At 39.7% G+C, this 20309-nt stretch overlaps 1 protein-coding gene across 1 annotated transcript; it reads left to right on the top strand.

Moving 5' to 3' along the window:
- The first annotated feature begins 483 nt into the window (after positions 1 to 483).
- On the top strand, positions 484 to 19788 carry LOC101747077 (glycine receptor subunit alpha-2). Its single transcript, XM_012691038.4, has 9 exons — positions 484 to 794; positions 2105 to 2252; positions 3395 to 3477; positions 3748 to 3974; positions 9510 to 9644; positions 12133 to 12233; positions 16633 to 16793; positions 17118 to 17190; positions 18042 to 19788. Exons 1-9 carry the CDS (start codon positions 715 to 717, stop codon positions 18168 to 18170), a joined length of 1137 nt encoding a protein of 378 aa, XP_012546492.1. The 5' UTR covers positions 484 to 714; the 3' UTR covers positions 18171 to 19788.
- Positions 19789 to 20309: the final 521 nt, after the last annotated feature.

The raw sequence follows: 20309 nt of genomic DNA, 5'->3' as shown, positions 1-20309 counted from the left end.
TTCCTGGCCTATTATTGGCTTTCAGCTCACCGGCCCTTGAGCACGTACTGCGAATGTAGCTCTTTACTAAGCGGAAGAATTAATAAGCTTGTAAATGGGAGAAATATAAAATTAAATTTAGTTCACCCTTTGCATGTTATTTTTGTAGCAAAATACAAAACACAAAGATACAGTTTTTCATTACTGCAGATATAATGAATTTGAGTTCAAGCATCATGTATTTACCGGTATAAACACCGGCGAATGTCGACTAATGACCACCTACTCTGAAACGTAATGTCCAAGTCTCCTTTGGATTTCAACCGGTGCTATCCCACCGTCAAGTATGTACAGCAAACAATTTTATTAATAATATGTCGACAGAAACAAAACATCGAATTTCTTTCGTATTATTAATGCGCATGTCACAATTTTAAAGACACCGGTTATGAGTAAAATTTTATTGCTGTATCCGTCATTACTTGTCCCGCGGTTTTCCCGACAACTGTCAAAATTCGCGCGCTTTTAGTAATCGTTAATGTTGCTATATAGTAAGAATATTGCTGAAAACTTTTGAAAAAAAAAACCAATTTCATATCTGATTATTTGTGTAAAGTGTATAGATATAAATTTGAATAATGCATTAAATTTTCTGAAATTAGAGAATAATAAAAAACAAATAAATTTAAGATTATGCTTTTGAGAACCGTTGATTTTTTTTAAATATCTTCTAATATGGCGGCTGGAAAGCTGCTGTGGCTTACGACTGCTTTGCTACGACTTTGGCTGGGAGCTACCGACTTGTGTTACGCGCAGTGAGTACCATAGAATACCTTTTGGCTTTAATTTAGAATAGGGAAACGGGTCAATTCAATTTTCAAACGATTTTCCGTATAAAACTTTATCTACCTTCGAAATAGAATTATGAAACTGAATTCGAATAGGAAGGTTGGAATATTGCGCTTGATAAATTTAGTTAAAACAAAACATTAACTTTTCTTTGTATCTACTCACGTTCCCGGCATTAAACCAGACTAGTTGAAAATGTTTAACTACTTAATCGTACTAATTAGGTACATCTATTGATGTCACAGTGATGCTTGTACGCCGGTTACAAATCTCATGAAATCTGGAATAATCTGTAACATGTACACATAACACAAAATTAGGAGTTAATTGTGTCATCTGTGGACTCATCTAGTGGTCAGCACCAATAATCATTTGTCTGTATTTTTATTAAAATGGTACAATTTCTTAATTTTTCAATTTCAACATATTTTCTTCGATTTTCGTTCCCCGCAAAACATAATTAAAACCACTGCTTCGGTTGAATCTAGCATTTTGTCTAATGTAGCCTCCTCGACTCTATTAGTTATAACGCAGTTTTTAATTATGATTACATTATATCCGACGTTTCTAATACTATACAGTTTTCCTGTTTTACGGTCGACTAAAGTGTTATTCGAAGCCATTTGAAAATTTTGCTTACTGACGCAAGTTTCTTTGAAAACGCGGCGTATCATGACGACCCTCTTAGCGTGGCCACTGTTAATTAGATATCCGACCCAAGCGACGGGATAACGCAAAACCGCCGTCGCCCAAAACATGTCTTATCGGATCCTTCAGATTCATTCTGGATGCTTTGAGGCACAACGTAGCGTACGGACACAACCCACTGAGTTTCTCACCGCATTTTCATCTCTGCCGCGATTGAGATGAGGCGGTAGACTCACCGAAGGAGTGATTTTGTCAGGGCTAGTGTTACCAAGTTCTCTCAAGTTGACCTGGTTAGCTCAATTATCCGCCTGTGCGTAGTTTAGCTCCTTAGGCTACAAGCAAATAGATAGAAAAAAAGACACTTAGTACGTGTGACTTTATAATAGCAAAAACACTTTCTCAAAACACGCGAAATAGCGAAATAAAACCTCAAAAGTAATTTAAATAATTAGGTATATGAAATTAATTCGTTGAGATTATAAATCAGCTTACTCAAGCATCGTACGCAGCATTGCTTTTTAAAATTTTTTTATGTCAAAAACGTTTCTTTTTAATTAGCTTCAACTTAGATGAAAAATGCAATTCTCATCATGTTTTTCTATATATTGTTAAGTTCATTTATCCCTAGGTCAACACTCCTGACCTTCCAAGACCTCCTTCCTGATGACCCCCGACTGTACGACAAGATGCGCCCTCCTAAGATCAACGACCAGCCCACCACCGTGAACTTCCACGTCACAGTAATGGGTTTAGACTCCATAGACGAGAACTCAATGGTGAGTCGTTCTAAACGAATAAGTCGGTATTAATAGTTTTTATTTTTTACTAGCTGACCCGGCAGACTTCGTAGTGCCTCAATCGATAAATAAAAGACCTAAACTTTTGTATAAAATAAACTTAATACAAACAAAAGAAATCCGTCCGACGGGGGACACATCAAAGGAAAAACAAAACTATTATTGTTACTTAATTCCGAGCATTTCCGTATTTTAAACCTTCTCTGGACTTTCACAAATAATTCAAGACCAAAATTAGCCAAATTGGTCCAGCCGTTCTCGAGTTTTAGTGAGACTAACGAACAGCATTTCATTTTTATATATATCATCATCAACCTGCGGCAGTCCACTGCTGGACATTTTTTTATATAAATATATTATTATAGTTATTGATGTTACTTGAAATATTAAACTAATGACTAAATTGTAAATACTTGCAATCGATTATGTATGATCGGTATGAGTGATCAAGAATTACTAACAAAATAGTATGGACATAGATAGGGTTTCATGACGTAACTTTTCTTCCTTTAAGACGTTGAATGTTATATAGGTCACCGGTGCCCTACGCGGCGCACTGAAGTAATTATGACGATTTCTGTTACTAAACGCCTAGATTGCCTAAATTTACCTGCTTTTGTTTGTTAATGTATGTTTTGGTCTTTTAAGTAATTTCAGGAATAGTTTCACAATCTTGGGCTTCATAGGATAACCATATGATTTCACTGGAGTCCACTGGTGGTTTCATTGGAGCTCTCTGGAGGTCTCTGTAGCATACGGTGACCCAAATATTGAGATCAGACTGCACGAATGCTTCGTAGCAGAAAAGAGCTACAAAAAAGCTCTCGTATACCGTATTGTGAGCCCGGACGCGTAGAAACTCAAGCCTTGCCTATTTCTGGTGCAAGGCCCTCTTCAAAGGCTTAAAAGTTTCGGACAGCCGCTATGCAACATATGTCTATAGATATGTCTTAGATTGAAAAGAGACAAAAAGTGGTAACTATTGTCCATGGGCAACGCCAATGATAACAGCGTGAACATAGTGGGAGCTATGCCAGTTTCAACTTGAAAAAAATTATTACTAATGTAAGTTCTGTTCGTTAGAGATAATTTTAAGGAAACGTATTAATTTCTAACAACAGACCTACGCTGCGGATATATTCTTCGCACAGACGTGGAAAGATTTTCGTCTACGCTTGCCAGAGAACATGACTTCTGAATATCGGTAATGAACCCTCATTAATATTCAATCTTTCGAAATTAAATACATGTGATTTCAAAACGAAGGTCTTATAGGCCTTATTTGTTATTTATACCCGCGTCCAACCTATCGAAAATTCTATTATACATTTTGGGAATTGAGTTCAAATAACCCATAAAGATTGTTGAAGGAATATTCACTTCATCGCCCAATTCAACACGGCGTCAATGAGTAATGTGCTTGCGTGAAAAAAAACTTAGCAGCGAGATGAAATGTTAATTTACCACCTTCTAGGCTGTTAGAAGTGGACTGGCTGAAACACATGTGGCGCCCAGACTCGTTCTTCAAGAACGCCAAGTCGGTGACGTTTCAGACGATGACCATACCGAACCACTACGTGTGGCTGTACAAGGACAAGACCATACTGTACATGGTGAAGCTGACGTTGAGGCTGTCTTGCGCTATGAACTTCCTCATTTACCCTCACGATACGCAGGAGTGCAAACTGCAGATGGAGAGTCGTAAGTAATAAGCTAATTCGTTTTTTTTATTGCTTAGATGGGTGGACAAGTTTGGAATGGTATGGACATGTGATGAGACGAAATGGCAATGAGGTTGGTAAGAGAGTGTTAACTATGAATGTGGAAGGCTATAGAAGCAGAGGTAGACCTAAGAAGAAGTGGATGGATTGCGTGAAAGACGATATGTATAAGAGGGGAGTGAGCGAAGAAATGACATATGATAGAGGAGTACGGAAGGAGAAAAGATGTCGCGCCGACCTCAGGGTAGGAGAATGATAATGGGCGGACAAGGTCACGGCCCATCTGGTGCTAACTGGTTACCGAAGCCCATAGTCATATACAACGTAAATAACGCCACACACCTGAGGATATGAGTTCTAATGTCTGAGTTATCAAAGTGCAACGGCTATCTGACCCTTCGAACCGAAACGCATTACTGCTTCACGGGAGAAACACGCAGGGTGGTTCTTAACCGAAAGTACTTAGAATGTGCTACTTTAGATTTCTCAAGCCATATCCACCAATTCTTCGCAAATTGATGTTTCAACTGGAATTTAAAAAGTCCACTAGCCTCTTCGTATTGGTGTCTGTAGCATAAGCACCCATGAAAAGTTGTCTCGTCTGCCTTAATGGAATATATGCACAGAGGACTGCTTGTAAAGTCTAATGTATATATTTATTATATGGTTAGTGCTTGCATCAACGAACATTTTCATTCGTTTTCCGTTTAATAGGAAGTTTTTTACCGATCACCGTCCTCGTCGAGCGAATCAACCCACAGACACATCTCACTGAGTTTCTCACCGGATCTTCTCAGTCGCGTTTCCGATACAGCACTGCTCTTGTTAGGGCCAGTGCTAGCAACACTCCGGCTTGAGCCCCGTGAGCTCAACTACGCGTTAGGGCGAAGCTGATATAGCCTCTCAAGGCTATCATTAGCATAGGTTTAAAAAAAAAGGAAGTTTTAAGACGGGTGGTGATACTACTGGCGGCGATGTGTCCGCTAAACCGATTCGACCGATAGTCTGTTCATTGAAACTGATAGGCTTGCTGTTTGTCGTTAGTTTCCAAGAGTTTGCCTAACTTGTGCATTAAGGGATGTTGTTGGTGGTGAAAGTTAGCGAGTAGCTTACGAACAACGACAGTAGACCCAAAGGTCGAATCGAATCTTAATGATGAATGAATATAACTTTAACTAGTGACATTATGGTATTTTTCTTGATGTCTGTACGAGTTTATTGTCGTCAAAGACACTTGAACATGGAGCCCATGGTATAATATGGTCACTTTCGCTAATTCGCATCAACAATACTAGGGACGTGATAGTCAAACCGCCACACACTCCGAACGACAAATGATTCACACTGTAACTAATTTAATTCATGCAATGCTTAATGCGAGCATTTTATGAAGTTTCTAAATATATCTTGTACTGTATCAGTACATTATTGTAGTACCAATATTCTGTCCCAGAACGTCTCATTCCTGTCGTTTAAAATGATTTTATAGTTGAAATCAAAAACTTCAAATCACAGAGCTCACCTAACCGTCCAGGCGTAGGTGTCTGGAATAGCCTCTTAGGCTACCAGGTAGAGGAAAAAGCCACCGTTTTAACATTACCTTTTACGCAATCAAAAATAATGTCTAATTGGTTCAAACTCAATGACTTATCTTATTTCATCTTAATATTGGTAATTGTTAATATTGTTTGAGTTGATGGTCTTAAAAAAAAAGAATTAACCAATCTCCTGACACAAAGAGGTACTTGCACCAAGACTAGAAGTGACTTCCATCTAATAGCCACATGACTGACACGTAAGTAATATTCCTCACTGAAACATCTCACTTAGTCTCCAAATATATCTGAAGCACAGCAAACAAGGAGTTTTTTCCAAAAATATCTCGCTCTTATCTCCGCCTATATAATGTCGGTGTCTATGCAAAGTGTCGAGTGTCATCAGAATGTTCTCGACGCCGCTCGTTACGCTCTTCTTGTGTCCCGGAGTGGCACTAGAGTAGCGCCGACACCGCATACACTCCAACTTCTAATTATGATCAAGGATTTTCATCGATAAAAAAGTTGTTTTGATATTTTTTGGTGTCTTCTGCCTGGAGGACCTAAACTGAGCCTGCTATTGAGGTACATGTCTGCGGCAATAACAGCGCTACTGAATTCTCGAAAACATTTCTCACTACTCGGAGAATACAGCACACATTTGTTTGTTTGTTGGAACAGAGCCCTTAGCAGCAAACGTAGGTAAACGTTCCAACTCTATACAAAAATGAGTTAACTTTTACGCTATCGAGAGCGTTAAAAAACTCGCACTAAGGACACTTGATCTTACCAGTGTGTGTTTAAGAAACAGACCAAACTGTGCCACCAAAATCATTTAACTGGTAGATTGTGTTCGTATTTAAATTGTCTTGTTCATATTTAAATTGTAAAAGTCTTTTGAATTTAATATTGTTTGATAATTCCATAATTCAATTTTTTCCCTACTTATGCTGATAGCCTTATTTCAGCTTCGCCATAGCATGTAGGTGAGCTCACCGGGCTCAAGCCGGAGTGTTGCTAACACTGGCTCTAGTAAGAGCAGTGCCTCGCAGAATCTACCACCGGATCGGAAAACCGACCCACTGAGAAGATCCGGCGAGAAACTCAGTGGGCTGTGTCTATGGGTTAATTCGCCCATCGAGCGCTTCGTCGCAAGCGATGGGCTCGACGAGGACTGTGACTGGTGCTTGTGGTACCTAAAAGCACCGTTAATGGATCGGGAAGATCCGTAATGACGCGATAATTCCATACGAAAAACGTAGTACGTGGATTATCGGTTTTGCATTCTGAGCTCCACAATTCTAAGTGGCTTTCACATACCTTTGAATTTGTACATCGAAAATCACATACGAATTCGGAACCTTCAAAAGCCACGACGAAATTTTTCTTCGACGACAATCCTATTTATTCCATTTCCCGTTCTACTTAAAAACATTGAAAGAGGTTGTTATACGTAGTCCCCTGAGAGGCACGTTACATACTCAAGAGTAAAGCGTACGTAAAGGTCGCAGCGATACAGTTGATGCCTTTGAGGGCAGGAATGTGGGCCAAGAGTCCTCGACCGTTGCGAGTCGGGGAGATTTTATCACCAAGGGGATTCTCGGGTAACGTTTTGAGGGTTCGTTATAAACAATCGTCTGAGTGATCTTATGAATGCTTGTAGACGTACTTTGAGGACCGAGCTCTAAGACAGTTACTTTTGATTTAGTGATAGACATTAGAAGTGGGTGAAGCACACAAGAGGTCTATTTTAAGATAGTACTTTTTGGGTAAGGTTCGTTATAAGCAATCGTCTGAGTGATCTTATGAATGCTTGTAAATGTACTTTGAGGATCGAGCTCTAAGACAGCTACTTTTGATTCAGTGATAGACATTAGAAATGGGTGAAGCACACAAGAGGTCTATTTTAAGATAGTACTTTTTGGGTAAGGTTCGTTATAAACAATCGTCTGAGTGATCTTATGAATGCTTGTAAATGTACTTTGAGGATCGCGCTCTAAGACAGCTAGTTACTTTTGATTCAGTGATAGACGTCAGAAATGGGTGAAGCACACAAGAGGTCTATTTTAAGATAGTACTTTTTGGGTAAGGTTCGTTATAAACAATCGTCTGAGTGATCTTATGAATGCTTGTAAATGTACTTTGAGGATCGAGCTCTAAGACAGCTAGTTACTTTTGATTCAGTGATAGACGTTAGAAATGGGTGAAGCACACAAGAGGTCTATTTTAAGATAGTACTTTTTGGGTAAGGTTCGTTATAAACAATCGTCTGAGTGATCTTATGAATGCTTGTAAATGTACTTTGAGGATCGAGCTCTAAGACAGCTAGTTACTTTTGATTCAGTGATAGACATTAGAAGTGGGTGAAGCACACAAGAGGTCTATTTTAAGATAGTACTTTTTGGGTAAGGTTCGTTAAAAACAATCATTTGAGTGATATTATGAATGCTTGTAAATGTACTTTGAGGATCGAGCTCTAAGACAGCTACTTTTGATTCAGTGATAGACATTAGAAGTGGGTGAAGCACACAAGAGATCTATTTTAAGATAGTACTTTTTGGGTAATGTGCAGATGTGGTTATCGAAGCTGGTATACGTCATACGGTATGACGGGCCATAATAGGCCTTTTCTCATGAAAAGGCAAAGGGGGAAAGTGAAGTGTTTAGTGCGGAGCACATCTCATGAGGCCTAAGCCTTAATTGTAACGACTTGTCTCCCATCTTTAAAAGCGAAGCTGATGTTTGCATTGCAGCCGAAATTGGCAGCAGATACCTAGCTGTACTGGTCTGTGTCCACACAAACCTCCTGCCGGCATAATTTCAAATTGTTGCATAGTTTGCAAGGGTTTTTTTATATAAGACTATATGGAGAACATTTAATTTTGTGATTTAATTATAAGTTAAGAAATTTATGTTTTTCCTGATCGATGACCTTTGATGTAGGTATTAGAAAAAATTGGTATGGATTTTAACTCAGCTAAGCAAGTTTATCAAAATTAATTTAAAGAAATGGAATCAAGTTTTATCAAAAAAAAATCTAGTTTGTTGTAGTTTTTAAAACTAATTTGCTAATTTAATGGATGAGTTAAAGTGGATCATAAAATTTGTTATTATTATTATAAATTTCAGGATATTTTTAAGTATTGCAATGTCGTTTGTGCCTAAGTGAGGTGAATTTTATTATGTAGTTTGTTATCAATTCGCTGATATTCTGAATTGGTCACCTTGATCACCTGATCACCTTGTTGGTATCAATACTAATATTATATAGCTGAGGAGTTTGTTTGTTTGAACGCGCTAATCTCAGGAACTACTAGTCCGATTTGAAAAATTCTTTCAGTATTAGATAACCCATTTATTGAGGAAGGCTATATTTTTATTTTTTTATTTTTTTTATTGCTTAGATGGGTGGACGAGCTCACAGCCCACCTGGTGTTAACTGGTTACTGGAGCCCATGGACATCTACAACGTAAATGCGCCACCCACCTTGAGATATAAGTTCTAAGATCTCAGTATAGTTACAACGGCTGCCCCACCCTTCAAACCGAAACGCATTACTGCTTCACGGCAGAAATAGGCAGGGCGGTGGTACCTACCCGCGCGGACTCACAAGAGGTCCTACCACCAGTAAAACATAACATCACGATATATAACATCTCGGTAAGGCCAATACTAGTGGAGCACCAATAAAAAATGATTCAAAATAGGGGTTTAAATAGTTCCTTAACATTCTATAATTCAAAAATATTTTCACTTTCTACGCAAATTAGGTGGCGGTAAAATTTAGCGTTATGCCAAAGTAACTATTCCACGCAGACGGAGTCTCGGGCAAAAGCTAATCATTAAATAAAAGAAGAAATATTAAATATAAACGTAAATTTCAATCGCTGATTTTATTCAATCGAAGTTTTTTATTACCTTTTATGTACAAGTGTGTGTTTGATTTTGTTTTTAAATAATTCGAATGTTTGCTGTCCAGTGTCGCACACGACCGACGACCTGGTCTTCCAGTGGGACCCCGAGGTGCCGCTCGTGGTCGACGAGAACATAGAGCTGCCTCAACTGGAGCTCGTGCAGAATAGAACTGCTGACTGCACCCAAGTCTACTCCACCGGTAACATCCTTAGCTGCTCTTTATTTTGTACAATACTCTTACGTAAATCAGCTTTGATTTTATTTTAGTAGTCTGAGGTACTACGTCACTACATCAGTCGATCGTGATTACGAAAACTGTAAGTAATTTGTAAAAGTCGTTTTAATTATGGGTAGGCTTGACTTGCTAGAATCTGAGTGTTTTTAAATTAGGAGCTTTTCACAATATTCTTAAGAGACCGGGCGAAGATGCGGCGACTGGATAGTCTGTACTAATATATAAATCTACAGTGGTTTTTACGGATGTTCCGTTATAACTACTGAACCATGCATCCGATTGACTTGAAACTTTGTATCCATGTAGAAAATACATGTACCTAATGGATAGGCTAATATTTATATGAGTGTCGGACTCCCTACACCAGTTGCAGGGGCGTTAATGATGAGAATCTTTGTGGGGTGTGAAATAATAATGTTTATTTTAAATGCCCAGCGAAGCGGACGGGTGGGTTTTTATTTTTTATTTATTGATTATATGGCTGGACGAGCTCACAGCCCACCTGGTGTTAAGTGGTTACTGGAGCCCATAGACATCTACAACGTAAATGCGCCAGCCACCTCGAGATATAAGTTCTAAGGTCTCAGTATAGTTACAACCGCTACCCCACCCTTCGAAACGAAACGCATTATTGCTTCACGGCGGAAATAGGCAGGGCGGTGGTACCTACCCGTGCGGAATCCCAAGAGGTCCTACCACCAGTGATTACGCAAACTATAATTTTGCGGGTTTGATTTTTATTACACGATGTTATTCCTTCACCGTGGAAGTCAAGCGTGAACATTTGTTGAGTACGTATTTCATTAGAAAAATTGGTACCCGCCTGCGGGATTCGAACACCGGTGCATCGCTGCACACGAATGCACCGGACGTCTTATCCTTTAGGCCACGACGACTTAGCTAATAAAATCGTATAATGCACAGATAAGAGATTAATAAACCGATGTAGAATTTAATCTGCGACTCATAAAGAGATCAGACGAGTTTGTGTCCTACTTTACAATCTAGCGATCCTTTCATCTGCTTTAATGTGTGTGATAGATTATGATAAAAACTTCAAGGGAAACGTAGCACCGTTGAATTGTTTTCGTACCTTGCTCGACGAGTTCAGTGAACATCGAACCTGTGAATATTATATCATATAGACCTCACCCGACTTGAGACATGAGGTCGATGACTCAATTATATTTTAATGACCGCTACCCGCAGCTTCATCCGTGCGGTGAACGAAAAACGCCACGTAATAATACACTTATTAATAATACAGTTTTTCTGTGGGAATTAGATGTTTTTTCGGGATAAAAGATAGCTTAAGTCAATACCAAATCCGTTGCTTACTTTCATCGTGAAGGAAGGACAAACAAACACAACAATTTCACATGTAGAATTTAAGTAAGGATTATATATAACAAATGCCGCGCGGTTTTAACCGCGTTAAATTTGTTATTCAAAATTAAAGAAACACTTTGCATTTTCCCGGGATAAAGAACTTGTAGATGCAGTTGTATTAGTTCTGCTTCTAACTCAGGGGCTCTCAAACTTATCTTGTCTACTGCCCACTTAGAGAATAAATTCATTTTTATCGCCCCCATTTTTCATCTACTGAAAAACCAGCGAGAGCTCAGTTAAGAGTAAGAGTTCTCCTAAATGACATTACAAATCGCTTCTCAAGCTTCTAGACAATGCCCCCATTATTTTTCTGGGTCTCTTACCGCCCCCCTTTAGGTCTGCAGCGCCCACAGGGGGGCGTTATCGCCCACTTTGGGAAAGACTGTTCTAACTGTATTAGGTAGGTGCTGACACGAAGGATGGTTTACAGAGTGAGTATAAATATGTACTGCTTTGAATAGTTTATTGAAGATAAGTATTTACACAAACAAACTATAACAGGAGTGGTACGATAAAGAAATAACATATAGGAGTAGTAAAGCACTGACACGAACGATAGGTAGCACAGCGAATATCGATATGTAGGTACTGCCCTCAGTTTTTTTAGATTTCGAAGTGTTGAACAACAATAATAGATGATTGCCTGAATTCATAGGCGACAGCGATTTTGTCAAATTGTAAGGCGGTTGCCCAATTAGTGGCGGGTAAGTGAGTCGCCACAAGCTGTGTCACCTTCTGATCCCCACACTACCAGTTGATTTATTGACCAGTCAAACCAGACAAGACCATTTTACTGGTGGTAGGACCTCTTGTGAGTCCGCGCGGGTGGGCACCACCACCCTGCCTATTTCTGCCGTGAAGCAGTAATGCGTTTCGGTTTGAAGGGTAGGGCAGCCGTTGTAACTATACTTGAGACCTTAGAACCTAGATCTCAAGGGTGGTGGCATTTAGGTGGCAGGTATCTATGGGTTCCCGTAACGACTAACACCAGGTGGGCCGTTTCCTCATTCACCCAACTGAGGAATAAAAAAAAGTAATAAAGGTATTCATTTTGATATTTCAGGTAACTTCACTTGTCTGGAAGTGATCTTCAAGTTAAAGCGGCGACTTGGCTACCACCTCTTCAACACTTACATACCGACCTGCCTCATCGTTATCATGTCGGTGAGTATCTCGAAGGTGTTCAAGATAGCGGAACAAATACATTAGTTTTCTCTTTTTGAGTCTCCGTGTCAATTAAATACGCAATTAAATGCGCTTCCAATTTTTTTTTTTATTTGGGAAACAAACAGTACAACACAAACATGTAATATTTAAAAAAAATAGCTAAAACAATAACCAAATATGTTTCCACAATTAAAATCACACTAGAGGTCCCGCAGTAATCGAAATTCGACTATAATTAATTGGAATTGTAAGTTTGTACACTATTATGATTGTATTTTATACTTCTAAAGTCACAAATTTCGCCAAGACTACACTATAAAAAATATTAACAATAAATATTAACAAAGACAAACAATATTTAATCTATTCTCAATGTGACAACAGACGTCAAGAACAAAAGTTTGACAATAAATAGTATGCATGCGTGTGTGCGTCAAATACATGGTATGTAGTGTGTGTAGTGTTTTCTTTATTTAATGTGTCTTTTATGCATTATTTTAAAAAAATATTAACATTGTGCACTTCTTCTCTATATCTCTATAAGTGTGGAAAATTTCATACTCCTCCGTCCGCGTAATTTTCGTAAAAAGGGATACAAAGTTTTTGCTTCACGTATTAATATCTAGATATATGTAGAAAGTGAACAGAGAAGAGAAATTTAGAAACTTAAGTTACAAAAAAACAAAAGCAACACAACTCCCACATATTATTTTGTACATCAACTTACACTATAAGACTATAATAATAAAATTATCGGACTAAATCATCTTATATTTTAAAATGCTACAAGTGACAAGCAAAAGATGTCAGCATTAGAGAACTTAGCATCATACAACCGAACGAATTACGGGAGAACATTGTCGGGACTGTTAGAATACCTACTCTAGATACAATTGAATTTCTAGAACATTCAAGAAATTATTTTTGATTGAGTTGCGGGAGTAAAACAGATTAGTCTGGCTGTGGTTGTCTTTTATTTTAATTGCTTAAATGGGTGGATGAGTTCACGGTCCACATGTTGTTAAGTGGTGGCCCATAAACATCTACAAAGTAAATGCTGCCACCCACCTTGAGATAAGAGTTCTAAGGTCTCAATAGCACTCTCCGCCCAATTCCCCGGATAGGTGTCCTAAAAAGCGACTGTTGGATTCGCTGGAGAATGAGCTGTGTGCGTAGTTGGAACAGCGCCCCTAGCGGCAAACGAAGGCAACTTTCCAACTGTATACTTGCGTTAACTTTTACGCGATCGAATATTTAAAAAACTCTCATTAAGCACACAGCGTTCCGGAACACGTAGCATGGGTAGGTCTGCCACAAGATAGCCCGATGACTTGAGGTTGGGGCCTTGGGATCGGTTGGGGGCTGAGGAGGCATGGGGAAGGCCTATGTCCAGCTGGGGACGTTTGTGGGCTGATGGAATAGAAATAAAGCACAGAGCAGTGTTCACCTAGTATTGCATTAGTGTACCGGTGATAGAGCTTACAAAACGCCTAACCACCAGTAATTATGCCATTTAACTATTTAAATACACTATTTAAAATCAAACACGCAAAAAAAGCATGTCCTTCTTCGTGGTATTCATACGTATTCAGTTCATATTTTAGTCATCATCATCATCATCAGCCTATAGCAGTCCACTGCTGGACATAGGCCTCTCCAATTGTTCGCCACTGAGCACGATCCTCGGCTTCTTTCATCCAGCTCCTGCCAGCTACCCTGTACAGATCATCATTCCACCATATAATAGAAAAATTGGTACCTACCTGCGGGATTCGAACATCGGTACAGTCGCATCACCCGATACGATTGCACCGGGCGTCTTATCTCGCAGGCCACGAGAACCTCAGAAATTGCTTTAACAATTAACCTTGGAATTTATTATGGCAGACGAGTTAGGTCAATGCGACAAATAAAGATATTTGCTTGAAAAAAAATCGTACGCGTTTTTACAAAACAGACTTTTGTGTTACGCAAATAGTGTAGCCCATAGACATTGGTGTAAATTTTTTTATTGTTTAGATGGGTGGACGAGCTCACGACCCACCCGGTGCTAAATGGTTACCGAAGCCCATAGACAACTATAACGTCAATACCGCCACTCACCTTGAGACAAGCGTTCTAAGGTCTCAGTTGTAACAGTACAACAGCTGCTTCACCCTTCAAATCCAAATCGCATTACTGCTTCACGGCAGAAATAGGCAGGGTGGTGGTACCTACCCGAGCGCGCTCACAAGAAATTCTTACCAACAGTAAAAACTTGACCCATCATAAAAACCTTGAGACACGGTTTTGAGTCTCAATTATACTTTAATCTGATCGTTTACACAATTTAAACTTTTATCGTTATAATCCTGTAATTCCGGTCATGAAGGATTTATGATAAAAATAAAGTGTACTTGAATATTAAACCGTAATCCAATTGGCCAAGAATAATTTTCGGTCGTTCCAAAGCTAGCTCAGCGGTATCGTAGGCGCTTCTCACGCGTATATTACACTGTTTTCTTCAAAGTAAAAGCAGTTAAGCTATACTAGATGATGACCGAGCTTTGCTCGATTTTTTTTTTGATAAATTGTGTTTTTTAAAAATTATATTTAAATACGAATTACATATTGTTATAATGATAAAATATGAATAATATTTTTCGATCTTACCAACAGAATAATAAAAAAATATGAACTGGTTATTTAAAGAAAAAATCAAAATTATCGATAAAGTTGATTATTGAAAACAAGAATAAAACAACATTTTTTGAAAATAAATCGTAGCTAGATCGATTTATCGCCCCCGAAATCCCCTGTATACTAAATTTTATGAAAATCGTTGGAGCCGTTTCCGATTATATATATATTTATATACAAGAATTGCTCGTTTAAAGATATAAGATTCACAGTGTGAAAATGGGATTTCGTACATATTATTATGTTAATAGAAACACAGTCTCCTATGGAGGTGCTCAGGCATCTGTTAGCAAATCCCCATCCTCTCCTGGCTGAGCCAATGGGCCACCAGTAATCCATCCTTCATAAAAAAAATTAGAAACACATGAGTACAACTGACGTTGAACTAAAGATTATCAAAGCTATAACGGAGATCCGACATCGGACGAGAGAGTGCAAGGGGAGTCGTTTGGTGGGTAGGACCCTAAAAAAATCCTTGGGCCCGAGGACAGATCCTCTGCAGACCGTCCAGAGCCAAATACCCAGCGCGCCCCCTACACTACTACGAACCTAGCATGAGATTTGGTCCCTTGACAATAAAAAACAAAACCTTTTGGAGGATTCGTCTTTATGACACTTTAAATACAATTATGCCGGTATGGGCAACGCCATAATATATTATATGTAATCAAAAGGTAAAAACGGATATTTGTCAGCTATTGTGTTCCAATGGTCCCGATAATTTTATCGATATAGGTTAGATGTTCCATCAGGAATGTTCTGGAAAATGGTAGACATGGTCGAAACAACTTACTGGTGGTAGGGCCTCTTGTGAGTCCGCACGGTTAGGTACCACCACCCTGCCTATTTATGCCGTGAAGCAGTAATGCGTTTCGGTTTGAAGGGTGGGGCAACCGTTGTAACTATGCTGAGACCTTAGAACTAATATCTTAAGGTTGGTGGCGGCATTTACGTTGTTGATGTCTATGGGCTCCGGTAACCACTTAATACCAGGTGGGCCGTGAGCTCCTCCACGCACACAAACAATAAAAATAAAATAAAACTATAAAAGTGTGCCAAACATAATACGATGGAAGAGTTCGAAGCGAGTGGATCTCCTCAAGAAAGCGATAAAGTGAATTTTCATAGTGATGTGTACTATTAATTATTATTGTCATATTTATTAAATCCATCTATTATTATTTCTGTCCAGTTCATTTATTCATGCCGACTCCCCGCTCGTAATAATATGCTTAGTAATAAATTTCAATACTTACTATATTTACAGCCGAATTGGTTGCGAGTGTTTTTTTTTGTTTTTTTTTATTGCCCTTGTAGGCAGACGAGCATGCGGCCCACCTTATGGTGGGTGGTTACCGTCGCCCATGGACTTCAGCAATGCCAGGGGCAGAGCCAAGCCGCTGCTTACCGCTTAACACTCTCCACAAGCCTCGTTTGAAGAAGGAAATGTCATAGCGCTCGTTATACACATGTCATAGCCTCATAGCATAGTGTTGGTAAGCTTGCACAGTTTGGTACAAGGTAATATTCCAGTATCATGGGAGGGTAGCCGTTATTCCGCAGGAACTGAGATTTCAATGGTATACGAAGTTGTGTGACGGCACCTTCAGTCTGGACCAAGTTGGCAACACCTCGAAACTACCTATAAACAGTACCCCCTCATTATTAATTTCAAAAAGGTCTTTCAACGACTAATTCGTTTAAATTTTCCTTACAGTGGGTCTCGTTCTGGATAAAACCCGACGCGGCTCCAGCTCGGGTAACGCTGGGAGTGACCTCGCTGCTGACCCTGTCCACTCAGCACGCCAAGTCCCAGGCGCAACTACCTCCCGTGTCTTATCTGAAAGCGGTCGATGCATTTATGTCTGTTTGTACTGTGTGAGTATTCCGGTATTATTGCGTTCAAAGGCAGACTAATGACCTGTCTGAATGGACCAGAATCACCCAGTACCACAAGCACGCAGGTATTTAACCCAAGTAATAAAAACTAAGCCCAAGAAATTGCGATTTACATAACTACCCGCCTATATCTGCCGTGAAGCAGTAATGCGTTTCGGTTTGAAGGGTGGGGCATTGTGCTGTAAAAGCTTATAGCTCAAGTTGGGTGGCGTCCTTTACGTTGTTGATGCCAACGGGCTTCAGTAACCACTTGCCGTGAGCTATATATATACTTCAAATTGTTTGTTTATCCAACACCAACAGGTTCGTGTTTATGGCTCTGATGGAGTACTGTCTAGTGAATATCGTCCTGGGAGACGGCGCTGGTAAGCCCAAGGTACGGACTGTTTGTGCATCAATTGTTTTATTGTTAGATCAAACTCTTACAGACTTCGGATTGCCTTTCAAACGCAGCATCCGTGGCTGCCTGCTGGGTCATCCATTAACTGTCCTTCATGTCAATTGAAAGGCGTCACGACTATATGATGCTCATATGCCAGCGCCCACAACCAAACCCTGGGTCATTTTTAGTACCAATGTGGTTACCGGAAACATCGCAATGAGGGTACCACCGATCACCGTAGGAGATAAAATCAAATTATTATACGTATAGCATATTAACTGACCTATCGAACCGGACCTTAGGGGCAGATGACAAAGATACACACAAATTAAGGACTTATTGGTATAATATGCAGAGTTCAAGGTTCTCTTCCCTGATTCCTATCCCTAAAGGATAGCACGCCCGGTGCATTCGTGTTAATAGATGCACCGGTGTTCGAATCCCGCAAGCGGGTACCAATTTTCCTTATGAAATACGTACTTTCTGAAGATAGGACCTCGTGTGACTCCGCATGGGTAGGTTATTTTATTGCATAGATGGATGGACGAGCTCACAGCCTCGAACCTCAAACCTGGTGTTAAGTGGTAATCGGAGCCCATAGACATCTAAAACGTAAATGCCACCATCCACCTTGAGATATGAGTTCTAAGGTCTCAAGTATAGTTACAGCGGCTGCCCCACCCTTCAAACCGAAACGCATTACTGCTTCACGGCAAAAATAGGCAGGGGGTGGTACCTACCCGTACGGACCCACAAGAGGTCCTACCACCAGTGAACTGGTCGTTGACGAGTTGCTTCAAAACTTTATCTCCTACAAAAACCTGTATAAGTCCTTGCTGGTGTAGGAAGCGGCGGAGGCGGCTAAGGCCCGCATGCGAGCCATCAACATCGACCGCTTCTCAAGGGTGTTCTTCCCCCTACTGTTCTCAGTGCTCAACGCGACGTATTGGCTACAGTTCGCCCAGTACATCTGATCCGCTTATACACGTAACGGCACTATGTAGTCAGTGACGTAGTTGTGCACGAACCCTTCAAAGGGCTACGCGGTTTGAATAGATGGAACCGATTTTAATGAAGACAGATGTATTAATGTAGAACTAGTGATTGAAAGTTAGGAAGTAGTTTAAGGTTATTTTTAAGCAAATTGGAGGAGGACAAGCTACCTGCATCCTATTGCCTGGTTGTTCCCATAGTTAAGCAGTAGTTACCGCTCCTGACTGTTAGGTCGTGGGCCATATCGGGAAAACCTTCGTGTGATGAACAGATGTTGTTGCTCTTTGTGCGGGTGTTAAATATCTATATATGTATACATTAGATACGTTCTATAAGTATGCATGGCAGTCTCCCGTTCCAATAGTACAGAGAATCCTAATTTTTGGGAACAGATGACGTGTGTGACTATTCCCTGGTTAATTATTATACGTATTAATTAAGTAAATATTTTCTTATCTTGAAACGCGAATGTTCATTGCGTTGTAATAATGCTTTTTTCGATCTGTAACATGGAACTCACGTGAATTTACTGGTGGTAGGAAGTCTTGTTAGCACGCACGGGTAGGTACCACCACCCTGCCTATTTCTGCCGTTAAGTAGTAATGCAATTCGGGTTGAAGGGTGGCGTAGCTGTGGTACTATAAAATTGGGACTTCGAACTCATGTCACAAGATGAGTAGCGACATTTACTGATGTCCATGGACTCTGGTAACTATATAACACCGGGTGAGCCGTGAGCTCGTCCACGTGTCTAAGCAATAAAAAAATATGATAGTATCTGAACACGGAGCTCAAAAATGAACGTTCCCGAAATTTTGTAAAATACAGTGGAGATAAAGAGAAACGGCTTAAACTAAAGCTATAGTTGAGGTTTTAAAAGTCTTCTTAGCTCTAGCCTCGTAGAAGAAAATCACCTTATCGTATATAATTTAGGTACTGTACTACTACTCACTATATAGACATCAGCGGGGAAACTGACACATTACATTTAATGAGCGCCCGAATAAAAACCTATAAATCATGTTGCGAGTTTCTAACAGACTTCAAAAACAGAAGAAGTATATTTGTGTATTTATTTTGGGTATCCCTATTTTTACGAGTCATTTTTGAATTGAAAGCTGGTGTTTTTTGTCTGGTACCATTGGTCAATATCCGACCACTAGTTTTTGAGTTATCCTTAATAAGGAATATTGATTTAGACTGATTTAATGATATTCCCCATTTATTTTATTAAAGTCATTCTTTTTTATACCATATCGAGGGGCGAAAGTGCTATTTGGCTTAAGCGACATTTTGCTTAACTCGCGACATCTTTGTAATTAAAGGTGCGTTTTATTTGATATTAGCATAAAAAGTACGATGTTTTTAATTTGAACTTTAATTAAGTTTACTCCATTGAAATAGCTGAAGAAGTATTTTTGTTACGAGAGAGAGAGAGAGAGAGAAAGAGAGAATACACTATAATGCACACCAAAACATAATTTACATTAAAAAAACAGTCAAAAAGCAGATAAATTTATAAAATAGGCGGTCTTATCGCTAAAAGCGATCTCTTCCAGACAACCGTTTAATTTACAGAAATTCTGGAAAATATAAAAATATTGCAGGTATGTTGCGGCTATAGACAATACATTATTAAAGAAAATATATAGATACAATAAACAGATATATACAGTTTACATATAGTATGAAATATGTATATTCCCCCATTCTCTCGGATCGTTTGGAGCCTCTGGGTCTGCGGAGGGACTTCGGTTCCCTCTGTATTTTGTACCGTATGTTCCATGGGGAGTGCTCTGAGGAATTGTTCGAGATGATACCAGCATCTCGTTTTTACCATCGCACCGCCCGCCACCGGAGTAGAGTTCATCCATACTACCTGGAGCCACTGCGGTCATCCACAGTGCGTTTCCAGAGTTCTTTTTTGCCACGTACCATCCGGCTATGGAATGAGCTCCCCTCCACGGTGTTTCCCGAGCGCTATGACATGTCCTTCTTCAAACGAGGCTTATGGAGAGTATTAAGCGGTAGGCAGCGGCTTGGCTCTGCCCCTGGCATTGGTGAAGTCCATGGGCGACGGTAACCACTCACCATCAGGTGGGCCGTATGCCCGTCTGCCT

The sequence above is a fragment of the Bombyx mori genome, chromosome 27 (assembly GCF_030269925.1).
Source record: "Bombyx mori chromosome 27, ASM3026992v2".
In the NCBI taxonomy this organism is placed as follows: domain Eukaryota; kingdom Metazoa; phylum Arthropoda; class Insecta; order Lepidoptera; family Bombycidae; genus Bombyx; species Bombyx mori.
This window is presented reverse-complemented; position numbering and strand designations above follow the sequence as displayed.

What these genes read in the sequence shown, in the direction of transcription:
- LOC101747077 (XM_012691038.4), top strand. Translation starts at nt 715, where the DNA reads ATGGCGGCTGGAAAGCTGCTGTGGCTTACGACTGCTTTGCTACGACTT. An exon ending in TTTATGTCTGTTTGTACTGT is followed by an intron (nt 16,794 to 17,117) that starts GTGAGTATTCCG and finishes CAACACCAACAG; the next exon opens with GTTCGTGTTTATGGCTCTGA. An exon ending in ACGGCGCTGGTAAGCCCAAG is followed by an intron (nt 17,191 to 18,041) that starts GTACGGACTGTT and finishes TTGCTGGTGTAG; the next exon opens with GAAGCGGCGGAGGCGGCTAA.